At 34.9% G+C, this 17,529-nt stretch overlaps 1 protein-coding gene across 2 annotated transcripts; it reads right to left on the bottom strand.

Moving 5' to 3' along the window:
• Nucleotides 1-12,126: 12,126 nt before the first annotated feature.
• Nucleotides 12,127-16,400, bottom strand: LOC147396933 (putative disease resistance RPP13-like protein 3). Of its 2 annotated transcripts, none has more exons than XM_086452256.1 (2): nucleotides 13,534-16,400; nucleotides 12,127-12,600 (listed from the first exon to the last, which is right to left on the bottom strand). In XM_086452256.1, the coding sequence occupies exon 1, from the start codon at nucleotides 16,185-16,187 to the stop codon at nucleotides 13,572-13,574; it is 2,616 nt and encodes an 871-aa protein (XP_086308382.1). In that variant the 5' UTR covers nucleotides 16,188-16,400; the 3' UTR covers nucleotides 12,127-12,600; nucleotides 13,534-13,571. The 2 variants fall into 2 exon arrangements, with proteins under 2 accessions (XP_086308382.1, XP_086308381.1); XM_086452255.1 differs by having other exon boundaries at nucleotides 12,127-12,543.
• Nucleotides 16,401-17,529: the final 1,129 nt, after the last annotated feature.

The raw sequence follows: 17,529 nt of genomic DNA, 5'->3' as shown, positions 1-17,529 counted from the left end.
ATTCTAAAACTTCTATCCCCATATTTATGAGTTGAAGAATCGTGGATCGTCCATTTTTTATAAATCACTTTTGTCGAGGTTTAAAATTTCGAATTGAGCTGATTTTTCGGGAGGATGATCTCCTCATTATAGAGATCATCCTCATGAAAAATCATCTCAATCCGAAACTTTTTAGCCACATAGGACAAACACGTTGTAGATATATGAGTAGATATATGTGTCCACGAACCCGATATATATATATATATATATATATTATATATATATATATATATAGGGTAGCGTTCAAGGGCAAACTTTTTAGCAAACATTTTGGCAAAATATTTTTCAAAACATGGGTTAGAGGTCTTGGAATGGGCTGATTTTTGGTGAGGATGATCTCTATGGTGAGTAGATCATCCTCACCAAAAATCAGCCCATTCCAAAACTTCTAACACATGTTTACCAGTTGAAAAATCGTTGACCGTCCATTTTTTGTAAACTGTTTTGATGGGGTTAGAAGTTTTGGAATGGGCTGGTTTTTGGTGATGATGATCTCCTCACCATAGAGATCATCCTCACCAAAAATCAGCCCATTCCAAAACCTCTAACTCATGTTTTGAAAAATGTTTGCCAAAAAGTTTGCTAAAAAGTTGGCCATTGAACGCCCCCCATATATATATATATATATATATAGGGAAATGTTCAGCAACAAACATTTTGACAAACATTTTGGCAAAACATTTTTCAAAACATGGGTTAGAGGTCTTGGAATGGGCTGATTTTTGGTGAGGATGATCTCTACGGTGAGGAGATCATCATCACCAAAAATCAGCCCATTCCAAAACTTCTAACCCCATCAAAACTGGTTTACAAAAAATGGACGGTCCACGATTTTTCAACTTGTAAACTGGGGCTAGAAGTTTTGGAATGGGCTGATTTTTGGTGAGGATGATCTCCTCACCGTAGAGAACATCCTCACCAAAAATCAGCCCATTCCAAGACCTCTAACCCATGTTTTGAAAAATGTTTTGCCAAAATGTTTGCCAAAATGTTTGTTGCTGAACGCCCCCCATATATATATATGGTCTTGTTCGGCACCCAACCATTTACCCAACAATTTGCCCAACATGTTTTGTCCTACATGGGTTAGAAGTTTTGGAATAAGCTGATTTTTGGTGAGGATGATCTCTATGGTGAGGAGATCATCTTCACCAAAAATCAGCCCATTCCAAAACTTCTAACCCCATGTTTACAAGTTGAAAAATTGTGGACCGTCCACTTTTTGTAAACCATTTGTGATGGGGTTAAAAGTTTTAGAATGGGCTGATTTTTGGTGAGGATGATCTCCTCACCATAGAGATCATCCTCACCATAAATCAGCCCATTCCAAGACTTCTAACCCATGTAGGACAAAACATGTTGGGCAAATGGTTGGGTGCTGAACATTTCCCATATATATATATATATATGGAAAATTACTTAATAAACTTTGGTATAGGGTGATGCCCAATAATTTTTGGCGGTAACTTAATAATCCAGTATTCTAGTTAGTAAAGTTTTTCCAACTAAATTCTCCTTAATCTTGGGAAAAAGTTGAAATACTACAACGCTCCTATATCTACATATCCCGTTCCGCAACCAATGTTAGGGAGCCAACACCTTTTTCCTATGAGGGTTAGAAGTTTCGGATTGGACTTATTTTTCGTGAGGATGATGTCTATGGTGAAAAGATCATCCTCTCAAAAAATCATCCCAATTTGAAACTTCTAAACCCATCAAAAGTGATTTAGAATTGTGGACCATCGATTTTTTATCGTTAATTTGTAAATCACTTTTGATGGGGTTGAGGAGATCCTCCTCACAAAAAATCAACCCAATCCAAAACTTTTAAACCATATAAGACAAATTTTGGCTCCCTAACGTTGGTTGTCAAATGCTACCCATATATATACATAACCTTCTCACACACGACTGTGCCTTTTCCCTGTTTCTACCAACATATTTGAGATATTTTCAAGAGCTTTCTTAGTAGGACAAGAATTGGAAAGACGATTGATCTATATTTCTGACTAGGAACAAGACCTATCATAAGAATATTTAAGTAGGGCGAGAACTCTGAAAAGACAGATTGCTCATCTTTTCTTTCATTTTGGGAGAAAGACAACCGGGGGAGCTCACCTTAACCAAGATTTCCAACTTCTATTATGATACTATTCCAATGATTTGTAATTGCAAATGACGATTAACATTCTCACCCTTGTTTTTACCCATTTAACATTCGACTTGAAGCACAATAACTCTTTTTTGAAAAAGATAGCCATTTATATATTAAAAAAAAATCATTTTACACCGGTGAACAAGAGCAACCAAGAACCAGCATCGATTTTATTGCTAGTTAACCTCAATCAACATTGTTGCTACTTTTAGGGTCCAAAGCAATGAATACATTGCTTGACATTATGGGCTGCTTCTTCAGTGTCAAACGAAGGTTCTGTTTGATAACGCTATTAACTTTTGTTTTTAGATTCTGCGACTAAAAATAATTATTAGAAATAATTGTAAAAAGCTAGAACACTAAAAAACTTGTTTGATAGAATCTTGTAAAAGTATTGTGTTGTTTACCAAAATTTGATAATTATTGTTTGATATAGTTGCTGGATTCTACTATATTCTAGAAAAATGATCAGAATACCTTAATATATATATATATATATATATAAATTTATATTAAAAAATTATAAAAATAATTATTTTAATTTCAATAAAATTATAAATTTTATAATCATGTCGAAATTTTGACAACATCTCCTCTAAATCAGATACTAGACTAGTAAATTTATTATTTTTTAAATAGTATTTATAATAAAATTAGTAATTTAATTCAATACTAACAAAGACATCTTTAAGCAATTATATTTGAACTAAAGTCAGTTAAAATTATTACATTTAGAAATAATTATCTATTTATTGAATATTTGTCTTTTTTTTCTCATTCAAGAAAATATTATCTATTTTAATGTATTTGTAGGGTCGGGTCTGATTTTAAGGATCTCATACTAATAGAAATAGAATTTATTTAAGTTCTGGGTATATCTCGAATTGACTTGAATTAATATGAAGGTCCTACCCCTTGGTCTATTGAGCTAGACTGGACTTGATTAATGGACTCAATTGACACATACACCCTAATCATGATCTTTAAGCTAACCCAAGCTTCATAAGGACAAATATAAAACCTCCTAGAAAGATTTGAGAGAGAGAAAGAGAAAGAGAGAGAGAGAGAGAGGAGATGAGGTGGGGACAAACAACAACACCACATGGCAAAGATAGTTGAGAGAGATGTAACTAAAAACATGTCCACATCACTTAAATCTTTAGAAATTTCCATTTGACCTCTTCATATTTCATGGACACACACACACACACACACCCCATCTTTTTCTCAACATTCTTCTCTCTTCAAATAAACAGTCATCCTCACTTCTCCAATCCAACTCTCAAACAAACCAATACAATTGTCTTTTAACTCAATCAGCTATTCAAATAAACCTCTCTCTCTCTCTCTCTCTCTCTCTCTCAATTCTTGTAAAAGAGAGCAAACCATGGAAGGAGTGAGAGTGAAGGAAGACGAGGTTGAAATGGTGTACAATGTTGGTGATGGGTTTTGTTCGTCTTCTTCAACTTTGGCAGTTTTGTCTCCACAACCAATGGAGGGATTGAAAGAAATGGGTCCACCTCCATTCTTCACAAAGACATTCGAAATGGTTGAAGATCTTGAAATCGACTCCATCGTGTCATGGAATAGAGTTCGATGGCGTCGATCAGAGATGCTTTCTTCGTCAATGGCATTGATTGATGGGACTTGCTATGGGTTTTAGGTTGAACGAAAACAGGAACTGAGAGAGAGCTTTCGTTTGGGTTTTAGGTCATGGGATTTAACTTGTAAATATGTTATTTGATGAAGGGTATTACGATCATTTCACATGAATCATTTTTTTAAAAACAGTTGTGAAAAGTTCTTATAACCCGCTCGTCAAAACTGTAGTCAAAAATCACAAAAAGTGCGAATGAAAAGCGCTATCAAACACAAATCATGACACGAAATCCAATTTTAACCGCAAAAGCTGTAAAAAGCAATTTTTAAAAGTGTTATCAAATACCACCAAAGTTTTCATTGCTTTTAGGGTTTAGAGTTTCAAAGCAGTGAAATTTCTGATTCATTCAGCGTTAGGCAGCAAATTCGATACTTTCTTCAATATCAAGCAACAAATTTGTTACGTCTTTAGTGTCAAGCAGCAAATTCATTGTTCTATTCAGTGTCAATCAGTGCACACGCTACATTTTTGCGTCTTTGAAAAGGAGAAGGCAAGAAACCTTTACAAATTTGCTACTTTATTTATCTTCGAAGTGGCAAATTCACTTCTTTATTTATCTTCAAAGCGTCGAATTCGCTGAATGTGCACATAAGCAATGAATTCGTTGCTTTCTTATAGGAAACAACAAATTTGTCATTGTGGCTAAAAAACATAATACAAATAGAAACACTAAAGCAATGAATTCATCTCTTTTTATCAAAAAGTAATGAACTCGTCTATGATGTACAAAAAGTAGCGAATTCACTGCTTTTATGAGTAGCAAATGGTGAATTTTTATTTATTTATTTATTTTTTAAAATAATCCAGCAGCAAATTCCTAGCTTTTGTAGAAAGCAGTGAATTTGCCATTACTGTCTAACTTGGGTTATTTGTTCATATTAATAATTTTCATTTTACAGGGCAACTTAGAAAATCTAGGGAGCGATTGGATTTGATCTCTAAATTATGTATTTCTTCATCAATGAGATAAGAAATGTGCTGATCACCTAGAAATTATTGGATTCAACTTTACTAAGTGTGACAAGGTATTCTTTTCAATTCTTTTTTTTGTGTGTGTGAGTTTTATCCTTTGTTTAGCTTGGTGTGAATGATTCAACATTATCTTAGTTTAAATTGGGTATTATTTTCTAGGCATTCATCCCATTATGCATAAAGGATTGTTGGGCTTTAGTTACCAAGGACTTGAATGAAAATAAAGTTTTACTTCTAGACGGTCTAGATTAGCAAATCTTCTCATTTAAAAAGAAAAAAAAAAACATTTAGTAATTGGATTATACGTTACCACCCAAAAGTTAGAGGCATTTAGAAAGAAAAACATATTCGAGTGTATTAAGAAACTTTCCCAACAAAATAAGGATGCAAGCAGAGGTAAATGTTTTTTTGACATGATCTGATTAATGAAACATGGAAGAGCCTCTTAGTCTTACCTGGAATAAAACAAAAAAAAAACAAAGTTAATTCTAAAAGAAATTTAGAGGGAAAACTAAACAATATTGATTATTAGAGTTCCCTCTTCTAAGATATTAACAAAGATGATCTAATCAATCAAATTCAATTAAATCCATGTATTAAAGCCCATGGGCCTAATTCATCCCTTAAAATCGGTTATCAACTTGCAAGGAGAGAGTTGCCCCCACTTTATACATTGCACATCCCAATAGTATCCAAGCAATGTGGGACTATTCTAACACTCTCGCCTCAGGAATAGCGCTGGCAGGACTGGAGATGCTAAACCAACCCATCCTTGAGGTACACCCACTTTGATACCATATTAAAACCCATTGGCCTAACTCATCATTGAAAATCGATTTGCAAGGAGAGGGTTGTCATTATGCATTGTACATCCCAATAATACCCAAGTCATATGTGACTATTCTAACGTAACACCATGCACATTTAAATTTAGTTCATACTTTAAAAAAGAGGCACTAGTAGAATTGAAATTTATAAATAATAAAAAGGAAAACAGCGAAACTAGAGGTCAAGAATAGGAAAATCTTGAAAATTAACCTGGAATTGAAGCTTCTTTCATTTGATTTTTGATCTCTCGTCCAAATTTGCCGTCATTCGAAACCTCCTCTGAGGATTTTTTATGATTGAAACTGCAGATCTCCATTTCCTTAGCAATTCTTCTGAGGAATTCTTGTATTGGATCTTGAAGTTCTCCTTCAGATAACTCTCCATCTGGAGATCGAAGAGAGAAAATTTTTTCTTCTCTGTTACAGAAGAAGAAGAGAAATTGGTCCACGGGACCACAAGAGTCAACAGGGCTACAAAAGAAGAGTGTTGATTTCCTAACTAGAAAGTCTTCACCCCCCCCCCCCCCCCCCCCCAACATTTTCTCAAGCAGCAAACCTCTTTCTCTTAAAGCAACTCAAACGCATAATCCATACCAGTAGCCATCCCCTTTCAATGGCCATTTTGGAACACCAAATCCATTTAAAGGGTCTCCAAGGCATACTCCATCTCTTATTCTAACTTGGAAAAATCAAGTTTTCAAACTCCAAAATGGAGGATGCGATTGGGTTTTGATTGAGTATGACACGTGGGTAAGTCAGATTATCACAATTCCTTTTATTATTGGCATATTAAAATCTGTCACTAAAACGTAATTTGCTGCAACAAACTGCTATAAGAGCAAAGGTTGGTTCGTTTTGTGGGGTTTCAAGAACCAAGATGGCGGCAACGTAATACGAAGTTGAGAAGTTTGATGGCCAAACCCGTTTTAATCTGTGTTGGTTTAACAGAGTTTGTACAAAGCCTTGGTCGGAAAGTAAAAATTCCCCTTGACGACATCAAAAGATGAGATAGAAGAATTCGCCTTGAGTGCAATCCAGTTGTGCTTGGCTGATGAGGTATTGCGAGAGGTTGCAAATGAACCTACGACTACAGGGTTATGACTCAAATTAGAGAATTTGTACATGACGAAATCACTCATGAAGTGGTTGTATTTGAAACAACCATCAAATCAAAAGGTAACGATTGCCCCTTTCATCCCAGCCCGTTGACCTCGGTTGGGGTGTTGCCCCCTATACCTCCTCAACTTTTTGTAGCGCAAAAGAATACAAGACATTTAAGGGTTTGTTATTTACATAAGCCAACTCCAACTTCAGAAGTCCAGAGCCTAAAAAGCTAGATCTAACATAAGCTTATTCGTTACAGAAGCAGATAAGCTAGAAATTAATATTCGTTTGACAGTTTTTTATTGTTGGATTTTTGTAAAATAATCAAAATACTCTTAATGTTAATAATATATAAAAAATGGTCAGAATATCTTAATAAATATATAATTACACTAAATATATATCTAAATAAATAATTTTATATTAAAAAATTATAAAAATAATTATTTTTAATTTAAATAAATTTATAAATTTTATAATTCTATCGAAATTTCGGTAGCATCTTCTCTTAAAAATGGACATATAAAAAATGGTATTAACACACTGCCATTATTATCATTGTCATCGTTATTATTGTCTCATCATCATCTATATTATCTTATCTAAGAAGTTGAAGATGACTAATTTTCAAAAGAAAATTCACAATTTTTATAAAGAAAATCTACGATTTCATTTGGTGATTTTTCATTAATCTATGATAGAAAACAAAGACCAAGTCTATGTCACAAATTTGAAAAGATAGGCTATTTCAAATATTCATCAAAACTTGGAGGGCCTCATGTCAAAACCAAGGACGCACATTCACTTATATTCAACTGTTACAAGAAGAATCAAAATCTTTTGACCTCCATTAAGAATGTTAAATTGGCATTAGCGATACTAGACTTTACTTACATTATTAAATTGGCACCTACTCAATATAACTTTATCATGAAGTGAAGGGTTTAAATAGTTCATTTTCATGTTTACAAAATCCAACAGTGCAGGTCTTTTAAATTGATGTTCGTTTGGCAACTTATAATTGTTGGATTATGACAAATTACATGTACAAAAACTATTAAATGACATTTTTTACATAAGGATCACAATATTAAAATTATATTAATTAATTATAAAAAATTAATATAAAATCAATACTTAAGATAAACATTTAAACATCATATTACCATTTACATTAACATTCAAACAAACACATAGTCTATATGCACCAATTATTCATCCAACTATCTAACAACACCCTAATAACCTAATAAAATTTGGTGATAAATCAAACATATTTCTATAATAAATAAATAATTAATTAAAGTAATAATAACCACAAACAGAGAAAGTTTTTGAGAAATAAATTGTGAGATCGAGATATTATAATAATATAACATAGACTATTTCGAATGCATTTCAAGTTTAAATTGACCAAAATCAAGTTTAAAACTACATTCTAATCAAATGCATTTAACATGTTAGTTTTTTTGTGGTCGGGTAATTATAAAAGCACCTCACGAATTAAAAGCATGCCACGAAATAAAAGCACCTCACGAATTATAAAAGCAATCCATACCATAGCCAATTTCTTTTTCGTCTTATATGGGTTAAAAGTTTCGGAATGAGCTGATTTTTGGTGATGATGATCTCTATGATGAGGAGATCATCATCATAAAAAATCAGCCCATTGTGAAACTTCTAATCCAATCAAAAGTAGTTTATAAGAAATAGTGGATGATTTACGATTTTTGAACGTGTTTTGATGGGGTTAGAAGTTTAGCAATGGGCTGATTTTTGGTGAGGATGATCTCCTCATCATAGAGATCATCATCACCAAAACTCAGCTCATTCTAAAACTTTTAACCCATAAAAGACAAAAACAAATGACTACAAATCATTGGTGGAATATCATTTAAAAATGAAGGGTATTTAGGTCATTTTAGGTGGAATCATTTTGATTTCGTGCAAAAGCAAATTAGCGGAGCACCTCTAAGGCGACTTCAATTTGAAGCATCAGTTGCAGGAGCCCACACGAACAGCATCCAACGGGTTTTTCTAAGCTTAAAAGCATTAAAGCTAAAAAAGCCCAGTTCAAAAGCCCAAACTAAATGGGCCTTACACAGCACTCACTTTGTTGCTTATCTAGTATGATGGGCTTAGTTGAAATGCTCGTATGTTTTATCCTATAATTTGGTTGTGTATTCCTTGGTTTCAATCTCATTTGATGACTATATATCTTTGGAACAACGGACGTTGTCGCGCTCAAGTCTTCAAATAATCACCTCTGCTTTGGTATTACGAAGACCGAGCTTAGAAGGATAAAACATATTTTTTTCTGACATCAACATGTTTACTAGTTGTATTCCTCTCTTGTCTTCTAACTCTGAACAATATCACAAGGTTTGCCCACACCCTTTTTGAGAGGAGACTAATCCCTACGATCGCACACCCCGACAACTACATAGAAGTTTTCCAACGTGCAACAAGATCGGTTAGGAGGGCCAACAAGTTTTGATTTCGCCACACACACAACTTGAGTGAGCAATCCCTTGTTGCTAATTTTACCATTGAGCCAACCCTTGGGTCCCACAAAGCATGTTGAAATTGATTAGGACTTTCTTGAAGAACTAGATCAGGGTATTCTCTTACCAAGAAGTCATTATCTTTTGGATTCCTTATGTATCACATACCTGCTCATTCACAAGCTTCATTTGTGTATTGAATATTTGAAGTGCTGATCTTGGTCAAAACCAAAATGTTACACCAAAAATTGTGAAATAGAACTAAAGTTTGAACCTTGATTTTAATAGAGTGAATTACCATTTCGTGAGTTGAATACGACAAAATTCCGATTCCAGATAATTGTTCATTTTAATTTCCAAAACGTGAACAGTAAGATCTCAGGTATCTCGAGTTACGATCTCGCAGATTTAAGTGACAATCTTGTTGATATATATATATATATAGGGTTAGGATCCGTAGACACATAAAGCTACAACATTTTTGTCTTATATGGGCAAAAAGATTTGGAATGGGCTGATTTTTCGCGAGGATGATCTCTATGGTGAGGGGATCACCCTTGCAAAAAATCAGCCAATTCCAAAACTTCTAACCCCATCAAATGTGATTTACAAAAAGTGGACGGTTCAAAATTCTTCAACTTGCTAACATAGGACTAGAAGTTTCAGAATGGGCTGATTTTTGGCAATGGTGATCTCCTCACCATAGAGATCATCCTCACAAAAAAAAAAAATAAAAAAAAATCAGCCCATTCCGAACATTTTTACTCATATAAGACAAAACACGTTGTAGCTTTATGTGTTTACGGATCCTGATCCATATATATATATATACATGAGAAGGGATCAATAGACAAAATTTGGGCCAAAGATCTATACAAATTATATGGATCGTTGGATCATGATAGATCTAACGGCGCAGATCTATTTAACATATTAATAACCCATGTGTGAATAATTTTCACTCAATACTTTTACAAATTCTAAACACCTCCCCGAGCCAAAATTTCAGATTTCTCTAACTCAAACCCTTCTCTTCTCCTTCGTTTCAGATTTCTCTCTTCTCTCTTCTCCTCGTTTTACCTCAAATCCTAACTATCTTCCTCTCGGTTCAATCCACCATTAATGGCGGACTCCGTCAAACCTCTAAACTAGAAGATTTGAAGCACTAGTCGAATCTAAATAAGAGAAGGAATCAAAAGAGGGAGGGGGATCTTCAGTCCACCATTAATGGTGGACACACACACACACACATATATATATATATATATATATATATATATATATATATATATATATATACGCAAGTTAAACGATTCAATTAAAATCGGTAGTTGCAATTTTGACAAATTACCTGTGTTCTTCATGATCTTTTAGAATGATTGGATTTTGACATAATCAATTTTGTAGGCTCGGATCTGTTAGGGTGCTTGAATTTTCGATGTTTTAGCTTCGTATGAGGTGGTTTTTGTTAGAGGAAGAATACAAATGTGATTTGGGGGTTTGAAGACTTGGGGAGGTGGATATAATTTTTGAAAAAAATTAAGTGAATCAATTGGTTTTGAAGATGCTGGAAGGAGGTTGCAATTTTGTAAAATTTTAAGTGAATCAAATGCGTACATGGATTTATAACATATTTGCACCGTTAGATCTCAAATTATCCGACGGTTGGGATGATTTGTCTGGATCTTTATCCTAAATTTTGTCTATTGATCCCTTCCCTATGTATATATATATATATAATTTTTTTTTTCCAAAGTGACAATCTTATTGGTTTATAAATTGATGATCTTGCTAAAAATAGCGAACCTACAAGATAGTCACTTGAAAGCTGTGAAATTGTCACTCTAAAACGTTTTGGGAATTAAAATGAATAACGAGCTGGAATCAGAATTTCGTCAAAAGTTGATTACCTTTTGGACAATTTTTTCTCATTTTAATAACTCATGACATTATGCAACTGATGGTGCAATTTTGTGTATTTGCATGTACCAAGGCGCAGACATAAAACAAAGCACAAAACCTGTGGTATGCAACCACGCCCTTATTCGCTAGGGTAAATTACCATTCCGAGAGCTGAATAAGACGAAATTCTGATTCCAGCCTATTGTTCATTTTAATTTCCAAAACATGAACAATGATATCACAGGTTTTTCAAGTGACTATCTCGCAGCTAAAAAGTAGCCATATCTCTACTTTTATAACTAGCAAAATTGTCACTTTGAAAAAAATATCAGAGATCTAGCACTTCATTGCTGCGAGATAGTCACTTGAAAAACCAGCGATATCGCTGTTAACGTTTTGAGAATTAAAATGAATGGTGAGCCAAAATGAGAATCTCATCAAAAGTTAGTCACATTTTGGAAATTTCTCTATTCTCTGACCATACCCTAATTCTCTTGATCTCATATTTATTCATGTATATATTTATGGGGGCGGTTCAGCAGCCCTAAAGTTTGCCAAACATTGTGCCAAACATTTTTCAAAACATGGGTTAGAAGCTTTAGAATGAGCTGATTTTTTTTTTATTTTTTTGAGGATGATCTCTATGATGAGGAGATCATCCTCACCAAAAATCAGCCTATTCCAAAACTTCTAACCCCATTAAAAGTGATTTACAAAAATTGGAGGGTCCACGATTCTTCAACTTGTAAAATAGGGTTAGAAGTTTCAAAATGAGCTGATTTTTGGTGAGGATGATCTCTTCACCGTAGAGATCATCCTTACAAAAAATCAGCCTATTCCAAAACTTCTAACTCCATCAAAAGTTATTTACAAAAAATGTTTGGCAAAAAATGTATCATAATCTGAGCTAAATATGCCAATCACAAATGCAGTTGTAATAGTTAACGAAGGAAGAACACAGCAAACCAACCATATCCAGATGGATAATATAATTCAAACATTTACACACATACAACTTCAATCAAAAGAAGAGCAACAAAGAACACAGTGACAACAATATCCTGATTCTGTAAAATTTTCATGAAATTAACTTAGCAGATGTAGAAACTCATGTGGTCAAATGAGCTTTTCTTCCTTCCACAAATAGATTGGGCATGTTTTGAGCTTGTGATGATAATTGTGGACTACATGATAAATCGATCTGTAGTGTGAACCAGGTAACTATGGCCATGAACCCGAACGAAATCTGCTGCCACCATATCAATAGAGACGGAAGAAACCATGATAGAATCAACCTCCAAGCTACTTCTTCATGAACTTGAAGACTCTCTTCTAGTTATATTCTTCCCTTATGTGGAAATGGAAACTACAGACATTCTGTGGAAATAGTAACTCCATATTAAATCCAGAATGACACCTCCCCTACACAGTCAACTGGAAAATTGTTCAGTAGAGAATGTCTAGTTATATTCTTCAAAATAAAATAAAATCAAACCTACAATAGGATCAATGATCCTAGCCATCAGAATTCATTAAGTATTGGATAGCCAAGAAGATGTGAATTATAAAATGATATCTACATATCGAATTTTGTGAACATTTGATTACTTCTATACCTCATAAATCTCTTTTTCTGGTGATATTATTGAATGATACACTGAAACCTCTTACTGGTTTCTGCCAAAGGAGGCATGGTTTCTTCCTGAGGTCTCCTCTGTTGTGTAAATGTCTTGTATTTTGTTGCACTACGCAGAGCTGCTGGGGTGCAGGAGGCAGCACCCCGTTGGGGCTCCGGCCCGAATTTTTTAAGGGGTACGAAAGGGGCAATCGTGTAATATTTTTTTAAGGGTTTTCTATTTTTGTGGGTTCCTGTTTTAGGGAGTTTTACATGTTTTGGTAACTCTCGGTTATATAAATAACGATCTTTAGGGCTGTAAAATTAATGAGAAAATAGTGCTTATTCTTGTTCTGCTCCGTCGACGTAGGCACACCGCCGAACCATGCAAATCCTTGTGTCTTGTATGATTGTGTTATCTTTGCTCGTATTTTCACATCTTCCAAGTGCAGATATTTTGGACACATAGATAAAGTAAAAGTTGCAGAAACACTAGTAAAGTAGAAAATCCTTGCAAGCATTACATATTCATAAATGGGCTCCCATGTTCAAAACACGTCATTCATGTAGATGTTGCATAAAGTAGTGCAGTAGAAACTATTTTACAGAAAAAGTTAATGTTTAAGCTAATAGAATTTCATGTTTTTTAAGGGATTTCCGAACAATATTATGAACTGGGAAAGAAGAAGAGACTACATAAGAAAAAAACAAAAGATAGATGCAGAAAAAAACAGAAAAAAAAAGATACTTACTAAGGTGTTGAGACCCTGGGACTGTAGAAAAGAAGCACTTATAAAGTTCCTTGAGGACCATTGATGATTGTGAGCTTAAGCTTGTCATTTCCAATATGTTTCTGAATAGTCTCTAAGCTGCTCAACACCGAAGCATTGGGCCACCCCAGCTCCAACTCCCGCAAAGAAATCATGTTTTGCAGAGCTAAAGGGAGACCCTCTAATTTACTACATCTACTGATAACTACAATTTCAAGTTTCTCCATTGATCTTGTATCGATGTTCCACTTTATAATACCCAAATTTATGATCTTCAAGACTTTGAGTTGAAGAAAACCACCACTGGGGCAATGTAACACATCCTCCACATAGGCGCCATTGGTTAATTTGAGGACTTGAAGATTGGTCAGCATCCCCAGCTTTTGCATCGGGTCTTTCGATAGCTCGGTCTCTGATAAAGTTAACTTGGTGATATTTGCTGGGAATTCAACCCAGTCAAGAGAATTCAAGCGTTGGCACCCTCGGTCTCTTTCCAGCTTCAATGTTTGAAGCTTATTCAAACCAGAAATACCGTCGAATGTCTGATTTTCCATATGCGCCTTTAAATCCCCACGTATTCCCAGTTTAACAAGATTTGGAACTTTTGACATAATCTGTTTTGTACAACTATCAGGGCTAATGCTTGATAGTGTTTGGATGTTACTTAAAGAATCATCATGATTTTGAGGATTAGGCAGAATAGCCTGCCCATGGAAATACAGATGCCGGAGTTGTTTCATCTTCCAAATTATTATACGTGGACGGTTAATCAATGGAGCTCTCAGTTCAAAGGTTTGTAGGTTCCAAAGGTTAAATATAGACAATGGAAGACTTCGAGCGGTATGGCTTCTTAACCTCAGGTACCTCAGAAGAATTAGATTTTTTATCTCACTGGGAATGTTATCAACAACTACACCCCACAAATCCATCACCCTAAGCAATTTGAAGCCATTACAAAACAATTTCCAATGCTTTGAAGAAGGCATGTTTTCATCTGGGAGTCCCAAGAATAGGAGAGAGCGAACATTTGAAGCAGAAGGATTCGAAGAGAAGTGCTTAATAGCATTAGCGTGGATAGCAAGACGGCGCGGGTTAGATGAGGATGAAGGATTTTCATTCCCATGAACCCCAAGAAAATTTTCTTTTTTCGCCTCTAAAATGCTAAGGTCTCTTAAAAGATCATGGATGCGACACACTTTGACACTCCTATTAAACCTCAATTGTGCTGCTTGGATCAAATTTCTATGAATAAGCTCTTCCAAGTATTCTTCGGCGGTATCCTCCATTGGTTCTCCTTCTTTTTGTTTCACAAATCCCTCTGCGATCCACAATTGAATCAATTGCCTCGCAGGGATTTCAAAATCTTCTAGAAATACACCAAAATAGAGGAAACACAATCTCAAGTGATGAGGTAGATCATTGTAGCTTAATGCTAGTATGTCCCTGAAATCTTTGTTGTCACTGTCTTCGATAAGAATTGAACTTATTTTAGAGAGTATTTTTGGCCACCAATGATCCCTTCTATCTCTCCGTACCAAAACACCCGCTAATACAACGATTGCAAGTGGTAGTCCCCTGCATTTTTCCGCAATTTTCCTTCCAATATCCTCCAACTCAGGAGGACAACTTCCCCCTCCGAATACCTTCTTGGATAAGAGCTCCCAACTCTCTGCTACGCTCAGGAAGCGTAGATCTTTGGTAGTGCCATTTGGATTGGAATATAATAAAGCCACTTCCCTGTTGCGGGTAGTTAGAATTATCCTACTACCATATAAGTTCCTCACAAAGATCTCATTCAACTCATTCGGGCATTTGGTTTCCCAAACATCATCCAAGACAATTAGATATTTTATACTTCGTAAGTACTGGCAAAGTTTCATCCTTAAGTCGTCATTGTCCATCTCTTTTATTTCGTCTGTGATTACCATAAACTGCTTTATGATATCCAACAACAATTTTCTTACTTTATATTCTTTAGACACATTAACCCATGCACAGAAATTGAAATGATTTCTAACAATTGGATCATTGTAAATTTTTCGAGCCAGAGTAGTCTTACCCAATCCTCCCATACCTACTATGGAAATGACATGGAGATCAGGTTCTTGATTAGTCAGTTGATTTATGATCTTCTTCGTCTCATGATCCAAGCCTACCACTTCACCTTCCTTGGCAATGAGAAATCTTAGTCGGTTCTGTGACGAGTCCTCCTTCGACGGTTCTCTAGCATGCCCAATTTGAATGTCGAATTTTTCCTTGTCTTTATGAATCTTCTCGATTCTTTTTGTTATGCTCTTGATCTTTTCGCCAACTGCACGTCGAGTCCTCCATTCGACAGAGATATGGATGAACTTCCCGAAGAAATTTTCTCCTCGTTGTTGAGCAATATTGGCCACATAGGTATCTATAACATCCTCAGCTTCATGAGCTATGTCTCTGAGTTGATTCACCAGCTCATTCTTTGTTAAGTCTTGTTCGTCATGTCTTCCTTCAAAACTTATGAGGAAGGAATTCATCAACTTCAGCTCATCACGAAGAGACCTCACCTCATCCTTCACTCCAAGAAGCAAATCTGATTCCTGTGTGAGGAGCTGAGTCAGGTTGACTAGCAGAAAACTTACGACGGTATCAACCATTTCTTTCTCTTCTCCTTTGATCTCCCTCCCACTCCTAGAATTCACCCAAAACCTCTAACATGGGAAAAAAAAAAATTGAAACCAAACTGTTGGGTGATCTTCCAAGTTTGTGGTGTGAAGGGAAACAGATCTTGTTCCAAGGAAGGCGAATGCAAATTGGGTGAAAGGAAGACTCGCTGCAAGTCTCCTCCCAACTAGTCAACAAGTCAATTAATCTCCTTTTCTTTCTTGAATCTTGAGGGACTGTTGATTTTCGAACACAACCTGACAGAATAACTCAAAGAGTCGATGACTCGTCAGGTGGCATTCTCAATTGACTCACTGAAGTAACCAGTTCGGGAACAGTAAATTTGTACGTCTCAGTCGCACTAAAAATGTTTATCCCAAGGTGAAAACATCAACCATTTTCAAACTTGTACATATCAGTGAGTCCATTGAGTGAGTCATTTTATCGGACTCTAACTTTAAAAGCTCAACAACATGACACGTGCAAGAACATTATATTTTTTTCTTCGGGATACACATGTGCACATGTTTATAGGAATGTGCAGTTGTGTTTCGCAAGGGAAAAAATCATTACACTTTGAAACCTTTTCTCTTCATTAGAGTTATTTTGTCATAGTTGTTGGATTTATTCTTTATGGGTCTTCTGGAGTGACTTTTAACTCTTAAAATTCTACCTCATATCTTACATAGATAGTGAAAAGGTGAATTATTTATTATAATAACGATATTGCCATTAAAATAGATGTTCCAACTTCCAAGAGTAACCTTTTTCTTTTAGTGATATAGAGAATGTAAAGGTCTTCAATTTACAATAATAAAAATATTGCTATTGAAATATATAGTCCCCTAAAAACGTCTCCAACCCTTTTTCATACAGTTATATATGAAAAGGAATACTCTCCAACACCTCTTTATAAATTAAAGTTAGAATGATTTTAAAATTTAAACTTGTAAAATTTGAAAAAGCATTACTCATTATTTAAAATGGCACATCAATACTAGATGATAAATAAAAATTGATTTTCTCTCTATCTAAAAACAAGTGATATTGATTTGAAAAGATTTGAAATGTGAAATTCACACTCGTTTTTAGCAAAATAATAAAAGCAAGTGGTATTGATTTGAAAAGTTTTGTTTTTAATTGGATTTGAACTCGTAATTAGAATGTAACCTAGATGGTATCTGGGAATTTCTATTTTAAAGATATTAAGATTCTTTTTTAAAAGGGACTCAAAGCAATATTTAAGGAGAAAGAGGTGTAAAGAGGAGATTGAGGGAGGGGGAATCATTGGAAGAGAAGATAGGGGTTGGAGCATGGGAAAATTGAATGGGTAGA

This window comes from Akebia trifoliata, chromosome 8 (assembly GCF_017979445.1).
Source record: "Akebia trifoliata isolate Shusen 1 chromosome 8, ASM1797944v1, whole genome shotgun sequence".
Classification (NCBI taxonomy): domain Eukaryota; kingdom Viridiplantae; phylum Streptophyta; class Magnoliopsida; order Ranunculales; family Lardizabalaceae; genus Akebia; species Akebia trifoliata.
This window is presented reverse-complemented; position numbering and strand designations above follow the sequence as displayed.